At 44.2% G+C, this 14740-nt stretch overlaps 1 protein-coding gene and 1 long non-coding RNA gene across 8 annotated transcripts; both read right to left on the bottom strand.

Moving 5' to 3' along the window:
- Positions 1–810: 810 nt before the first annotated feature.
- LOC116803394 lies at positions 811–1403 on the bottom strand. The gene is made up of 3 exons (XR_004363600.1): positions 967–1403; positions 884–909; positions 811–825 (listed from the first exon to the last, which is right to left on the bottom strand). It is a non-coding gene; the product is annotated as an uncharacterized LOC116803394 (long non-coding RNA).
- A 9384-nt stretch (positions 1404–10787) lies between these two features.
- On the bottom strand, positions 10788–12501 carry LOC116803393. Of its 7 annotated transcripts, none has more exons than XR_004363599.1 (5): positions 11621–11791; positions 11423–11566; positions 11339–11349; positions 11129–11273; positions 10788–11058 (listed from the first exon to the last, which is right to left on the bottom strand). XR_004363599.1 is itself a non-coding variant. In XM_032727131.1 (4 exons), the coding sequence occupies exons 2-4, from the start codon at positions 11528–11530 to the stop codon at positions 11026–11028; spliced, it is 366 nt and encodes a 121-aa protein (XP_032583022.1). In that variant the 5' UTR covers positions 11531–11566; positions 11621–11774; the 3' UTR covers positions 10788–11025. The 7 variants fall into 7 exon arrangements, 1 of the variants encoding a protein (XP_032583022.1); XR_004363598.1 differs by having other exon boundaries at positions 11129–11268; positions 11621–11790; XR_004363594.1 differs by having other exon boundaries at positions 11419–11566; positions 11621–11782.
- Between the last annotated feature and the right edge of the window lie 2239 nt (positions 12502–14740).

Raw genomic sequence — 14740 nt, 5'->3', positions numbered from 1 at the left:
TCCCGGAACTAACATCATATTAAAATGAATTAAAATCCGTCTCCAAATTGTATAAATCTCCGCAGTACCGTTTTCTCAATGACTTCCCGACAACCTATAAAGAAAGGAAAATTAATAAAAATATAATACTAAATTAATCAAAGACACAGAAAATTGCAAACCTGACAGGCAATCCAGCAGATACAAAAATTCGCCCTCATCCTGCCGATGATGCGCACGTAAATCAGGAGACGGGCCTCACTATAGCAAAACAAAATCGCCAACTTTTGCGATTATAGATACAAAAAACCGACAATTTTATGATGCCGTCTCCATCTCCTGACGCCATTGCATAAATAAAGAGCAATTGCGTGGAGCAGATGCCACACCAACATCCTGCAAAACATGTCCTTAAATTGCATATTTCTCCTCAGTTCTGTATCTTCAACGAATTTTCCGCTAACCTGTAATGAAAGGAAATTAAATAAGAATGCGATACAAAAATTACCCAAGGACACATAAATAATAACAAACCGGACAGACAAAGTAGCAGATACTATTAGCCTGCTCCATCCTGCTGACGACAAGCACGCAGCTCCAGCCTCAAAGACTCCAACTATTGAAACAAGGGTACACAAGCTATTACTGGGAAATTTATATTTAAAATGTAATACTTATCTAATTGCAACTTGATGACTCCATATCTGCGGCATCCCAGCTGCAATTGCACAATAACAAAGGTCCTCCAAACCAGCTCTTACAAAACGTACCTGAAAAGCAAAAACAAAATCAACGCAATTATAAAAAATACTCAATACTCACCCCAGACAAGCTTCCTTTAAGTACCTGAAAAACAATAACAAACGCAATCATATAAACAAATATACACAAATATAATACTTACCTTAATTTAATTTCCACTCAATGTACCTGAAACAACAAAAATTAACGCAATCATAAAAAACAAATAACATATATAATACTTACCAAATACTATTTTTGCATCCATTTCCATGCCTATAACGTTACGACGGCCCTCTGTAACAAATCTCGAACCGGCGGCCCCAAGCTGCCAATCCCGACGATATGGCCACAAGACGCGGCGCACCTGGCTTCATTCGGTGATTGATCGAGCCACAATCCTCACTGACGACTTCTCTGCCACAACGAGACGAACTCCACCATCATAATGCCAGCAGCTCTATATAAACGCAATGACAGCTTCGTGGGATTACATTCTTGCCACTAACGATACAACTTACCTTAATCAAACGACCGCGGCGAGGGATGCTGAAACCGAGAACTACTAACCTGCAACGCCGGCCGGACATACTTGTTGCAAATGGCCCACTTCCAGTGGCCGCAACAGACCACTGCCAAAATGCAACAAAACTTACCTGTGATGACTCCTGAGGCCCTCAACGACGCGGTGCTCCTGCCCTTCTGGTGGGGGTACCTGAAAAGAAATAAATAAAACAATGTTAGTCTAAAATTTTAATGTTTATTGCAAAATAATTTCATTTTAAAAAAAATGTATACAAAACAAGCATATGATAATGTTACCAGCCCATGTCACTGTTATAATCTAAAGCCTACAAAGAAAAATACTAACTTAACATTAAATACTAATCTATGTCCAGCCCCAAACTCACCCCATGCTATGTTATACTCTAAAAATTCAAATTATTGTACCTACATATTGCATTTATTGTAATCAAAGGCAAAATAAAATTGTGGATGCGGAACAGAATTCATTCTGTCTCCGTACCTCCACCTACAAAGTAAAAAATAAATACTAACTATGTCCAAGCCCCAAACTCACCCCATGCAATGTAAAATTCGAAATTTCAAATAATTGTTCTATATATTACACACACTGTAATCAAAGGCAAAATAAATTGCGGATGCGGAACAGAACTCATTCTGTCTCCGTACCTCCACCAGTAAAGAGAAAGTGAACCAAAGCGGAGGATGGGCATCGGTTTTATCCATCTCATCTGACGACAGCAACTGCTCATCCTCGCCGCCATCGGTTATAGTATCATCGCTGGATACCACGCCAACGCCAAATGAAACCACATTAGTAAGAAGAAGCCTATATCAATTAAATGACGACATGAAATCTTACGATTTTGAAAATATTGTATTAAATGAAAATAAAAATACCATATTGCAAGACCCTCTATTTGTTGATATATGCGGGAGTACTGCTAATACCACAGAAGCCATTGAAAAACAGCCTGCCGATAGCCCCTTCCCCATTTCCATAAACAAAAATTTTAGCACTTCCTCGCCACTAACACATGTAGACACACATACACAAGAAGATGACGCCAGTGCATTCAATACATTGAAAGCAGCTAAAACAGCTAGAATAATTTTTCCCACACACACACAGATAGAGCCCGCCAAACCATCGCCTCCTCTCAAAAAATTAAGCACAAACCCAGCAACCAAACCTCCCACCCACACAGACAAAACTGCAACAATACAGATAAATCTTCCCGCCAAAACACATGTAGACACACCTACACAAGACGATGACATTAATGAAACCAAAGCATCAAAAACTGCTCAAATATTTTCAACACACTCACAACTAAGTGAAACCAAGCCAACACAGCCCGCCAAAAGCTCTTCACCCCTTACCCAAACCCATAACACAAACATAACAGCCAAGACACACACCCACACAGACAAGCCCACAGCTTCACTAAATCTCTTTCCCGACAAAATGCATATAAACTCACCCACACAATATAATGACACTAATGCAACCAAAGCATCAAAAACCGCTCAAATAAATTCATCACACTCACAACTAAGTGAAACTAAGCCAACACGGCCTGCCAAAAGCTCTTCACCCCTTACCCAAACCCATAACACAAACATAACAGCCAAGACACACACCCACACAGACAAGCCCACAGCTTCACTAAATCTCTTTCCCGACAAAATGCATATAAACTCACCCACACAATATAATGACACTAATGCAACCAAAGCATCAAAAACCGCTCAAATAAATTCATCACACTCACAACTAAGTGAAACCAAGCCAACACAGCCCGCCAAAAACTCTTCACCCCTTACCAAAACCCATAACACAAACATAACAGCCAAGACACACACCCACACAGACAAACCCACAGCTTCACTAAATCTCTTTCCCGCCAAAATGCACATAAATTCACCCACACAATATAATGACACTAATGCAACCAAAGCATCAAAAACCGCTCAAATAAATTCATCACACTCACAACTAAGTGAAACTAAGCCAACACGGCCTGCCAAAAACTCTTCACACCTTACCCAAACGCAAAACACAAACATAACAGCCAGGACACACACCCACATAGACAAGCCCACAGCTTCACAAAATCTCTTTCCCGCCAAAATGCATTTAAACTCACCCACACAAATTAACGACACAAATGCAACCAAATCACCAAAAACCGCTCAAATAAACCCATCTCCACATTCACACTTATGTGAAACCAAGCCAACACAGCCCGCCAAAAACCCAGCAATAGCAGCAGCGAGCATAGCAGCCAAGACACTCACCCACACAAACAAACACAAAACAACACAAAACTTTATTCCCGCCAAAACACATATAAACTCGCCCACACAATACAACGACAATAATGCTACCACAGCATCAAAAACCGCTAAAGCAGCTTCTCCCTCCCACACATACTTACGTGAAACAAAGCCAGCACAGGCCGCCAAAAGCCCCTCACCCCTCTCCCAAAACCAAACACCAAGCATTGCAGCCAAGACACTCACCCACACAGATAAACACATAGCATCACAAAACCTGCTTCCCACCAAAGTACTTATAAACATACCCACACAACATAATTACACAAATGCAACCAAATCATCAAAAACCGCCAAAGAAGCTTCTCCCTCCGACACATACTTACGTCAGACAAAACCAATAAATCCCGCCAGAAGCGCATCGCTTTCTGCCCAAGACTCAAACCCAGGCCCAGCAATTAGTGACGTCACAACAATCAGTGCTGTCACAGCTATCAGTGCTGTCACTCACGCAGGCAAACCCACAGCTATTCAGAACATTTTTCCCGTCAAAACTTTTGCAGAATTGGTTAGAGAAAATGCAAAACGCTCTCCAACTCCAATGCAAAACTTACCCAACGCAAAACATGACTCTGCCGCCCTCGGACGCTCACCGAGAGCAGCTAGAAAAAACCTAACTAAAACACTGAGCTCTCCCAAAACTCCTGGGAAGCGACGTGGGGACTGTCTGGATGAGGGCCTACTCCAAACTTCTAACAAAAAGGTTAGAATACGCGATGACTTCTCTGATGATGATCTGGGGGTCACAAATCTACCTGCCGAAACACCCATATTCAAAAGCAAAGTAGCTATTAAAATTCGGCAAGACTCGAGAAGAGAATCTTTGCAGAAGTCAGCTGAAATGGACACAGCCCCAGCAACTAGTCCCTCTAACACAGTAACTAACATCGACCTACCGCCCTGGAAAACGATTCCAGCTAGCAGGAAACCACCATCTATCTTCTTGACCAACATTCAGCAGATTATTCCGCTAATAGAAAAGTTAAATTATAAAGCCGGGGTCAATAGCTTTACCACCAAAGCTGAACTCGGCAACAACATAAGAATCCAGGCTAAAACAATGGACGCCTACAATTCAATTCAGAATGTTCTTCTTGAGGCAAACATACCACTCCACTCCCACCAGCCAAAGAGTGAAAAAGGCTTCCAAATTGTAATTAGGCATCTCCACCAGTCAACCCCGACCAAATGGATTGAAAGCCAACTACAAGATATCGGTATAGCTACAAAACTCATCAGGGCAATGCAGTTTAGGGACACAAGAAATCCTATGCGCATTCATGAGGTTGAAGTTGTACCCAAGGCTGACGGCAGCCATCTCAAGGTCCTGCTATTAAAATCCCTTGGAGGACAAAGGGTCAAGGTCGAAAGGAAACGGGTATCAAAGGATCCTACGCAATGTCATCGCTGTCAGTGTTTTGGGCATACAAGGAATTATTGCAGAAACCCGTTTAAATGCATGAAATGTGGCCAACAGCACGCCACGGTTTCATGCACCAAACCCAAAAACCTTCCGGCTGTTTGTGCAAATTGTAATGGAAGCCACGTAAGCAGCTATAAAGGATGTCCTGCTTTCCAAGAAGCAAAGCAAAGATTATCCATTAACAAAATCCAATCCTTACACTCACAACCCAAGCACCTCCAGACGCCCCGCAATAAACAGCCCTACCCAAAACCAACGCACCTCCAGACGCCCCGCAATAAACAGCCCTACCCAAAACCCACGCACCTTCAGACGTCCCGCAATAAACAGCCCTACACAAACCCCCCCCCACGCACCGTAAACAACACTAAAATACCTGCTAAAATAAGACAAGTAAAGATGACGCAAAGGAATATATCTATAAGCAAACGCCTAAATAGAATGAGGAATCTGGACAAGAAACTGAGGAAGGAAACAAGCCCGCCGACAACTAGCAAAGAGATCCTGGCGTCCCTAGAAGAAAGCAGGAAAAATCCAGACAGCGTCCTAAATCCGGCAAACACACATCTCACTCACTTCCGCCCACCCCCAATAGCACAAGATATCACTAATTACGGATCCAAGGAGCTGAGTCAGGAGCAATACCTACTAAATCGCATTGAAGGGATGGAAAAGAAGCTCAACAACCTCCTAGAAATCGTCACCAGCCTACTAAACCAAAGAAAAGATTGTCCAAAATCTCCAAAAAATCCTTTCCGAGATCCAATCTTTGTCTAAACGCTCTTTCTAGTATCAACAGAAAGTGACGCTTCTTATGGCTCAGTCGGGAAATAGGGATATCCTTAAAATCGCTTTTTGGAATGCTGGTGGGATTAACAATAAATTAGATGAACTCAAGCTGTTCATCGGAAATATTGATGCCCACATAGTCATAGTCACTGAAACCAGACTTGACAACAAATCCACCAAATTAGAGATGCCAGGATTTTTCACATACCTAGCCCAAAATCCTGTCTCTAGCAAGAGAGGAGGAGTCGCCACCATAGTAAACAGCAGGATCCGACACATGGCTTTAAAACCAATAGAAAAAGAATGCATACAGAGTGCACCAATAGTCTTGCTGCCAGACAACAACAGACGCAGCGAAATGATAGTAATAGCATCTGTTTACTGTCCGCCCTCTCCAAAGTGGTCGTCCCACCATTTTACTGACGTTCTCAATTTTGCTGAGAAAACCTTGGGAGGGCAGTCCAAGTTCATCCTATGTGGCGACTGGAATGCAAAACATAGGCAATGGGGCTGTATACGCGCCTGTCAACGTGGCGCCGCACTCTTCGAAGCAGTCCAAGCAGACTCTTTGGCAGAGATCATTGCTACTGGCGGTGCGACACACTTCCCGCACGACACAAGGAAAAACCCGTCAGCAATAGATTTCTCCATTTGTAAAGGGCTAGGAAGATTTGAAAAAAGAATTTCTTCAAGGGCGGATCTATCCTCAGACCATCTTCCCATATTACTAGAAATAAACCTAGATATAAACACTCTCTTCTTGCAAAAACAAAACCACAATATCCTCAAGAAAAACACTAACATTGAGCTTTTTAAGAAAGTCCTGGAAAGAAAGATACTATTAAACACTGAGATAAGGGTAGCAGAAGATATAAACGACGCAATAAATATCTTCATGAAAAACATAAAGGACTCGGTTGCGGAATCAACTCCCACCCTAAGAACACCTGACAACTCCAGAAGAAGGCATGGGCAAGCTAACAGAAAAAATCACACCCTAACACTGGACGAAACCACAAGCAGATTGTTGGAGGAAAAACGAACACTAAGCAGAATTTTTAAAGCTACTAGAATGGACGAGGACAAAGCTAAACTAAAAGCTGCTGAAAATCGACTAAAAAAAGCGATAAAAGTCTTGAGAGAAAATAGAATCAATGAGCAAGTTGAAGGAATAGACACAAATAACCCGGACAGAATGAGAAAAATGTGGAAACTGCTAGACGAAGGCAAAAGGACAAATCAGCCTAATTTTCCCCTCAAATTAGAAACCCAAGACGGACCTAAATGGACAAAAACGATAAAGGAAACAACAGAAGCATTTGTCTCCCACTTGGAAGGAAGATTTAAGCCAAATAATAATGTACCTGATTACCACATAAGTAGAGTTAATACTGAACTAAGAATAATTAAGGAAAGCATGCAAACCGAACGACATAATCTAAACAAAAACCCACATAATCAACCCATTACTCTAAAGGAATTGAATGACGAAATAAAAAACTTAAAGAACAGTAAAGCACCGGGAAAAGACCTTATAACAAACCAGCTAATAAAAACCCTACCGACTAAAGCTACCTTGTACCTTATCCTAATCTATAACTCCATACTTAGATTAGGATACTACCCAGAAGCCTGGAAGCATGCACAGGTAAAAATGATTCTAAAACCAGGGAAAAGTACAAACGAGCCAAGTTCATATAGGCCGATTAGTCTACTTTCGGGACTCTCAAAAATTTTTGAAAGACTACTCTTAAAAAGACTTTTTAAGGTAGACCTATTCAAAAAAGCTATACCTCTGCACCAATTTGGCTTTAGAAAAGAGCACGGAACTGAGCAGCAAATAGCCAGGGTCACACAGTTCATTCTAGAGGCTTTTGAGAAAAAGGAATACTGCTCAGCGGTTTTTCTTGACATAACAGAAGCTTTCGATAGGGTTTGGCATGAAGGACTATTACTTAAGCTAGCTAAGATACTGCCTTACAACCTATACATCATTCTGGAGAGCTACCTTACAAATAGAACGTTTGAGGTCAAAGACCAAACTGGAGAGACTTCGAGAACAGGACAAATAGGCGCAGGTGTGCCTCAAGGAAGCAATCTTGGACCACTACTATACTCAATCTTCTCCTCAGACATGCCTCTTCCACATATCCACCGCCCCTCACCAACAGAAAGAATTATGCTCTCAACATACGCAGACGACACTATGGTCCTCAGCTCAGACATAATACCAACTGCTGCCACAAGAAACAACGAAAACTACCTTAAGTCATTTTCCGACTGGGCGGACAAATGGGGTATATCAATAAACGCTGCTAAAACTGGACATGTAATCTTCACATTAAAAAACAACTTACCAACAAATCTAAAGACTATGAAGATAAAGGGCCAAACAATAAAGACTGAAAACAAACAATCATACCTTGGCGTAATTCTTGACAGCAAGCTAACCCTTAGTTCCCACGTCACAAAGCTGGTGGGCAAATACACTACAGCCTACAGAAAAATGACATGGGTCTTAAACGGAAAGAGCAAACTCCCTACAAAGACTAAAATACTGATCCTTAAGTCAGTCCTGTCACCAATATGGCAGTATGCCATAGCAGCCTGGGGTCCCCTTGTCACGGATGCACAGATAAGACGGATTCAAACTGTGGAAAATAAGAAAGTGAGAGACATATGTCGAGTGGGAAGATATACGAAAAACGAAACTATAAGGTACCGTTTTGGAGTCAAAACAGTAGAAGAATTCTACCAACAGGCTGTCCACAGGTTCACAGAAACCATAAAATCACACCCTAATATAGCTGTTCGCAGGATCTTCTCTAGGCACTTAATCCCGAACAGGCTAGAAAGAAGCAGGCAGAGGTACTTGAAAATGACAAGGGACCATATCACCCTAAAACAGACTGGACAAACCCTCTCACCTAAACTTCTAAAAATCCCTGATCTAGATGATTGCAGAACCCTAAAAAAGCGAAAGGAGAGAGATAAAATTAGGCAAACACATCTAATTGAACTCCCCACCCTGCTGAGACTAGAGGAAGAAGAGGAAGAGATTAGAAGAATAAATAAACAAGAAGAGAGAGAAAGAAGGGAAAGGGAAAGCCAAAAGTGGCCTCCAGATAGATGGTGTGAATCAGAAATCAACCTATATAATAAGCAATATAGAAGGGGCGATCTAACCAGACAGGAAATCATAGAAAGATTTAAAGGACAACCACTGAATGTACAGAGAATAATCTTACCTGACTACGAAGGAGACCAGGAACAAAATTAAAATAAATCAGAGAAAAGCAAAAGACAGAATTAACCAAAACTGGCGGAAGGGGTGGCAAAATATATAAATAGTAAAGAAATAAATAAAAAAAAAAAGGCTAAAGGCTCACTTACAGGTTATTTAAAAAAAAAAAAAAAAAAAAAAAAAAAAAAAAAAGGGAAATATCTTACATATAAATGGTAAAATTAAACTTAATACACCTACTGGATGATATAGACTACGCACTCAAATTGCGCTATCCTGGCGAGATGGTGAATGCATCACCGGTGATCCGATGTATGATAGATTTGTGCCTGAAACAATCTCCGCTACCAGCAGCAACAGCCACGCAGTCACCACCAACAGCAGCAGCGACGCAGTCACCTCCAGCAGCATCGGCGCAGTCACCACCAGCAGCGGCAGCAGCAGCGACGCGGGCACCTCCAGCAGCAGCAACAGCGTCGACGCGGTCGCCACCAGTGGCGGCAACAGCAGCGGCGCAGCCACCACCAGCAGAGGCAGCAGCAGCGACGCAGTCGCCACGGGCAGCAGCAGCAGCAGCGGCGCAGTCACCACCAGCAGCAACAGTAGCAGCGACGCAGTCACCACCAGCAGCAACAGCAGCGACGCAGTTGCCACCGGAAGCAGCAGCATCGGCGCGGTCACCACAAGCAGCAGCAGCCACGCAGTCACCACCAACAGCAGCAGCGACGCAGTCACCTCCAGCAGCAACGGCGCAGTCACCACCAGCAGCGGCAGCAGCAGCGACGCGGGCACCACCGGCAGCAGCAACAGCGTCGACGCGGTCGCTACCAGTGGCGGCAACAGCAGCGGCGCAGTCACCACCAGCAGAGGCAGCAGCAGCGACGCAGTCGCCACTGGCAGTAGCAGCAGCAGCGGCGCAGTCACCACCAGCAGCAACAGTAGCAGCGACGCAGTCACCACCAGCAGCAACAGCAGCGACGCAGTTGCCACCGGAAGCAGCAGCATCGGCGCGGTCACCACCAGCAGCAGCAGCCACGCAGTCACCACCAACAGCAGCAGCGACGCAGTCACCTCCAGCAGCAACGGCGCAGTCACCACCAGCAGCGGCAGCAGCAGCGACGCGGGCACCACCAGCAGCAGCAACAGCGTCGACGCGGTCGCTACCAGTGGCGGCAACAGCAGCGGCGCAGTCACCACCAGCAGAGGCAGCAGCAGCGACGCAGTCGCCACTGGCAGCAGCAGCAGCAGCGGCGCAGTCACCACCAGCAGCAACAGTAGCAGCGACGCAGTCACCACCAGCAGCAACAGCAGCGACGCAGTTGCCACCGGAAGCAGCAGCATCGGCGCGGTCACCACCAGCAGCAGCAGCCACGCAGTCACCACCAACAGCAGCAGCGACGCAGTCACCTCCAGCAGCAACGGCGCAGTCACCACCAGCAGCGGCAGCAGCAGCGACGCGGGCACCTCCAGCAGCAGCAACAGCGTCGACGCGGTCGCTACCAGTGGCGGCAACAGCAGCGGCGCAGTCACCACCAGCAGAGGCAGCAGCAGCGACGCAGTCGCCACTGGCAGCAGCAGCATGCAGCGGCGCAGTCACCACCAGCAGCAACAGTAGCAGCGACGCAGTCAACACCAGCAGCAACAGCAGCGACGCAGTTGCCACCGGAAGCAGCAGCATCGGCGCGGTCACCACCAGCAGCAGCAGCCACGCAGTCACCACCAACAGCAGCAGCGACGCAGTCACCTCCAGCAGCAGCGTCGCAGTCACCACCAGCAGCGGCAGCAGCAGCGACGCGGGCACCACCAGCAGCAGCAACAGCGGAGACGCGGTCGCCACCATCGGCGGCAACAGCAGTTGTGCAATAGGCGAATTATGAGACGTCGATTTTCCCTCGGACAGATCCTTCCTTACGGACTCCTGCTGAGTGCAATGGCGAGCCTGCCGTTCACTGCTTTTCCGACTCCTTACTTGGCCACTGGGCAATCATCCGGGATGGCAGTCACCGACGTTCCAAGTCTGGAAGAAAGAAAACTGGATAATTTCTATTTTGCACTCAGATTTGTATGAAACTGCAATTCTGTCATACCGGAGCGTTTCCTGCAGACGTCGATGGGCTGCGGCGCATTTCTTCACCCGCCACAGTCTGAACGCTTGCATCATGCCGGACGGGCCAGACTGGCCGCTGCCTGGCACACGATGTCATCTCTGCGGCGGCGAGATGAGCAGCTACGCTGATAGCATTAATAATATTTTTCTTTTGCAGTATCAGAAAGGAGAAAGCAACATCACAACTCACATAAACAAAGCCTGCAAATGTTAAGAAGATACAAGCATTAGACTCGGCTCAAATGGGAACATCAGGCAGACTATACTCACGCACACACACAGACAAACATAAGCCTTTAGATGACGCGGACTGCGGCACACGTTTCTCCTCCACAAAAGTTGTGTGTGCACCAATGTTGACTAGCCACGCCGGCCGCTGCATACTTGCATCTCCGCAGCATCAACGTAAACAGCACCACTGAAAGCATAAACAGGATTACTATGGGAAATGCGCAGGAAAACAAATATCTACAATAAGAAATAACACGCAATTTTTCTGCTTCTTTTTCCGCTTGGAGAAGTGAGACCCTTTCTTGAATATGCCATTGATACGGACATAGCGCAGGAGAAATACTGGAATTCCAAAAATACTAACCTGAACAATTCCAGTATTTCTGCCCGATAGGCGATAGGCTGGCTGCAAATATAATAGCCGATAAGCCCGCCAAACAAAAGGGCGCGAAATATCGATAATGAGCTGCCGTGAAATTGATAGCATATCGATATTCCGCCGTGCCTTTGAGCTATCGAAAAAGCCCGCCTACGCGCCTAGCCTAATTTTGCAAGTCAGTTGTGATTATAAAACCGACAGAGGCGCGCGCGAAACAGTAGCTAAAAGTGAAGCCAGCAGCAACAACAACAACTAATGGACGGCCAGAAAGTGAACCAAAGCGGAGGATGGGCATCGGTTTTATCCATCTCATCTGACGACAGCAACTGCTCATCCTCGCCGCCATCGGTTATAGTATCATCGCTGGATACCATGTCATCGCTCAACTATATTCCTAGGTTACTTAAACAAAACTATTTTCTCCTTGTTATAAGCTATTTCCTAAGTAAAGTAATATTCAAATTTAAACCATGGCGCGCAAAAACTGCCGCCAAATATTTCAAAAACATGGCGTGCAAAAAACTACCGACACATATTTCAAAAACAAGGCGCGCAAAAAGCCGCCAAATTTTTCAAAAATATCTCCTGTAAATTTAAATTATAAATACTTGTAATTATGGCACGCATTCTGCAGCCAAAAAAAATCCGAAAATGTAATTTGCCACAAATTGTCTCTGTATATTTTTAAGCAAAAATCAAAGGACAATAAAATGACAGCGTCACCATACGCTGAAAATATTAAAAAAAAAAAAAAAAAATTACAATAAGAAATACATACACAATTTTTCTGCCTCGTTTCCGCTTGAAGTGAGACCCTTGCCTGCATATGCCATTGACACTGACATGCGCGGTGGAAAATACTGGAATTCCGAAAATACTAACCTGAACATTTCCAGTATTTCTGCCCGATAGTCGATAGGCTGACGACAAATTAAATTGGTAGCATATCGATATCCCGCCGCGCCTTCTGACTATCGAAAAAGCCTGCCTTCGCGCCTAGCCCAAATTTGCAAGTCAGTTGAGATCATAAAACCGACAGAGGCGCGCGCGTAATAGTAACTACAAGTGAAGCCAGCAGCAACAACAACAACTAATGGACGGCCAGAACGTGAACCAAAGCGGAGGATGGGCATCGGTTCTATCCATATCATCTGACGACAGCAACTGCTCATCCTCGCTGCCTTCTGTTATAGTCTCATCGCTGGATACCAAATCATCGTTAAACTTTATCTTAAAATTACTTACCTTAACTATTTTCTCCTATTCCATAAGCTATTTCCTAAGTAACGTAATATTCAAACTTAAATACCACTTTAGAACCATGGCGCGCAAAAAACTGCCGCCAAATATTTCAAAAAACATGGCGCGCAAAAACTACCGACAAATATTTCAAAAACATGGCGCGCATAAAACTACCGACAAATATTTCAAAAATGTTCTCCTTCAAATTTAAATTATAAATTAATGTAATTCACCGCCACCAGTTAGAGACTCATCATTGTTAAACAATTATTAAAATTTACTTACCATAACTACTTCTATTCCATATGCTATATCCTAATGTAATATTTAAATTTAAATTCCACACTAGAACCATGGCGCGCAAGACAGCCGCCAAGTAATTTCAAAAATGTCTCCCGCAATTTTTAATGATAAATTATTACTTTAATCTATGGCATGCATATCTGCAGCCAAAAAATCCGAAAATGTAATTTGCCACAAATTGTCACTATATATTTTTAAGCAAAAATCAGAGGACAATAAAATGACAACGCCACCAGACGTTGAAAATAATAAAAAAAAAAAAAAAAAAAAAAAACGAGGTGTTTTCAATAACCTCTAGCGAGCGATCTTCCCCTATTCATTTAAATATATCGCCTATGTCTCACGGGTCTAGCAATTCCCTGGTTAATACCGGCAATATTAACCTGAAGAAATTGCACACAAATAAAAAGAAAAGCCCAAAAAACTCCTCTTGGGTAGCCTTTAATTTCTTTAATTCCCTTTCTCAGAATACGAAAGAGAATATAAATGCCAAAAATGCCCTAAGAGACCCCCTCTCGATCACTAATACTGCTGCAGTCAATGTTGGCGCCAAAAGCAGCATCTCGAAGGGGAAATCGCCGTCTTCTCCTTCATTCTCTTCTCAAATACACAAAAGAAATTCGCTCCCCACAATGACTCACACAAATACAGCCGCACTCACAAACACCGACGATACTCAAAGAGAGTCCATATCCACCTCAGCGACCCGCACTAATGCAGCCGCAGCCACTAATACGGACACAGATTTAAGAAGCGACAAACCGAGCGACGCTATGGGAAATTTCCCCTCTCTCTCACACAGCAACAGCGCAGAGAAAAATCCCAGCTCATCCACCAAAATTGGACTTAATACTTTTTCCCCTCCTTCTTTTACACACACGCAAATAAATAAAGCTGCCGAAACAAATTTAGAAAGCTACTCTAAATCTCCCGCGCTTGCCAATTCAAAAACCCAACCCAACAATGATATTGACAGTGGTGAAATTGCTCCACCACTTATACAAATTAACGAAAGCAAGCAGGAGGAAAGGCCTAGTACAACAGTCAACGCTTTTTGGTCTATTTTTAACCCTAAGCCAGACATTTCTAAACTCAGCCTAAGCAAGAAACCCACCATTCGCTCTGTAAATACTGGGAAAAGAAGCATTTCCCCGCAACATAGGAGTGCTTCTTTACGCCCTGATGCTCAGGGTGATTTAAAATCAAAACCCAACAATAAATCCATGCCCACTGTGGGGAATTTAACAACAGCTCGCACCCTCAGTCGGCCTGCTGCCAAGCGGGACTTATTTAAATCGCCGTCCAAGAGCCCAGACGAGCAGCCTATGAGTTTCTCGGAAGTGGTTGCTGGAACAGGTCCAACCTTTGTGGCACCTTCAGTTCCGGCTCCTCTAACGAAAACTCCGGCCAAGAGGACAAACGACGACTTGGACTACT

The sequence above is a fragment of the Drosophila sechellia genome, unplaced genomic scaffold (genome assembly GCF_004382195.2).
Source record: "Drosophila sechellia strain sech25 unplaced genomic scaffold, ASM438219v1 Y_07, whole genome shotgun sequence".
Classification (NCBI taxonomy): domain Eukaryota; kingdom Metazoa; phylum Arthropoda; class Insecta; order Diptera; family Drosophilidae; genus Drosophila; species Drosophila sechellia.
The sequence above is the reverse complement of the archived record's forward strand: the minus strand, read 5'-3'. Positions and strand labels throughout refer to the sequence as shown.

Coding starts and splice junctions, on each gene's coding strand:
- LOC116803393 (XM_032727131.1), bottom strand. CDS start 11,530: ATGCAGCGGCCGGCGTGGCTAGTCAACATTGGTGCACACACAACTTTT. Junction 11,350..11,418: donor ATGTTTGTCTGTGTGTGTGC/GTGAGTATAGTC, acceptor TAACATTTGCAG/GCTTTGTTTATGTGAGTTGT. Junction 11,059..11,128: donor CGTCTGCAGGAAACGCTCCG/GTATGACAGAAT, acceptor TCTTTCTTCCAG/ACTTGGAACGTCGGTGACTG.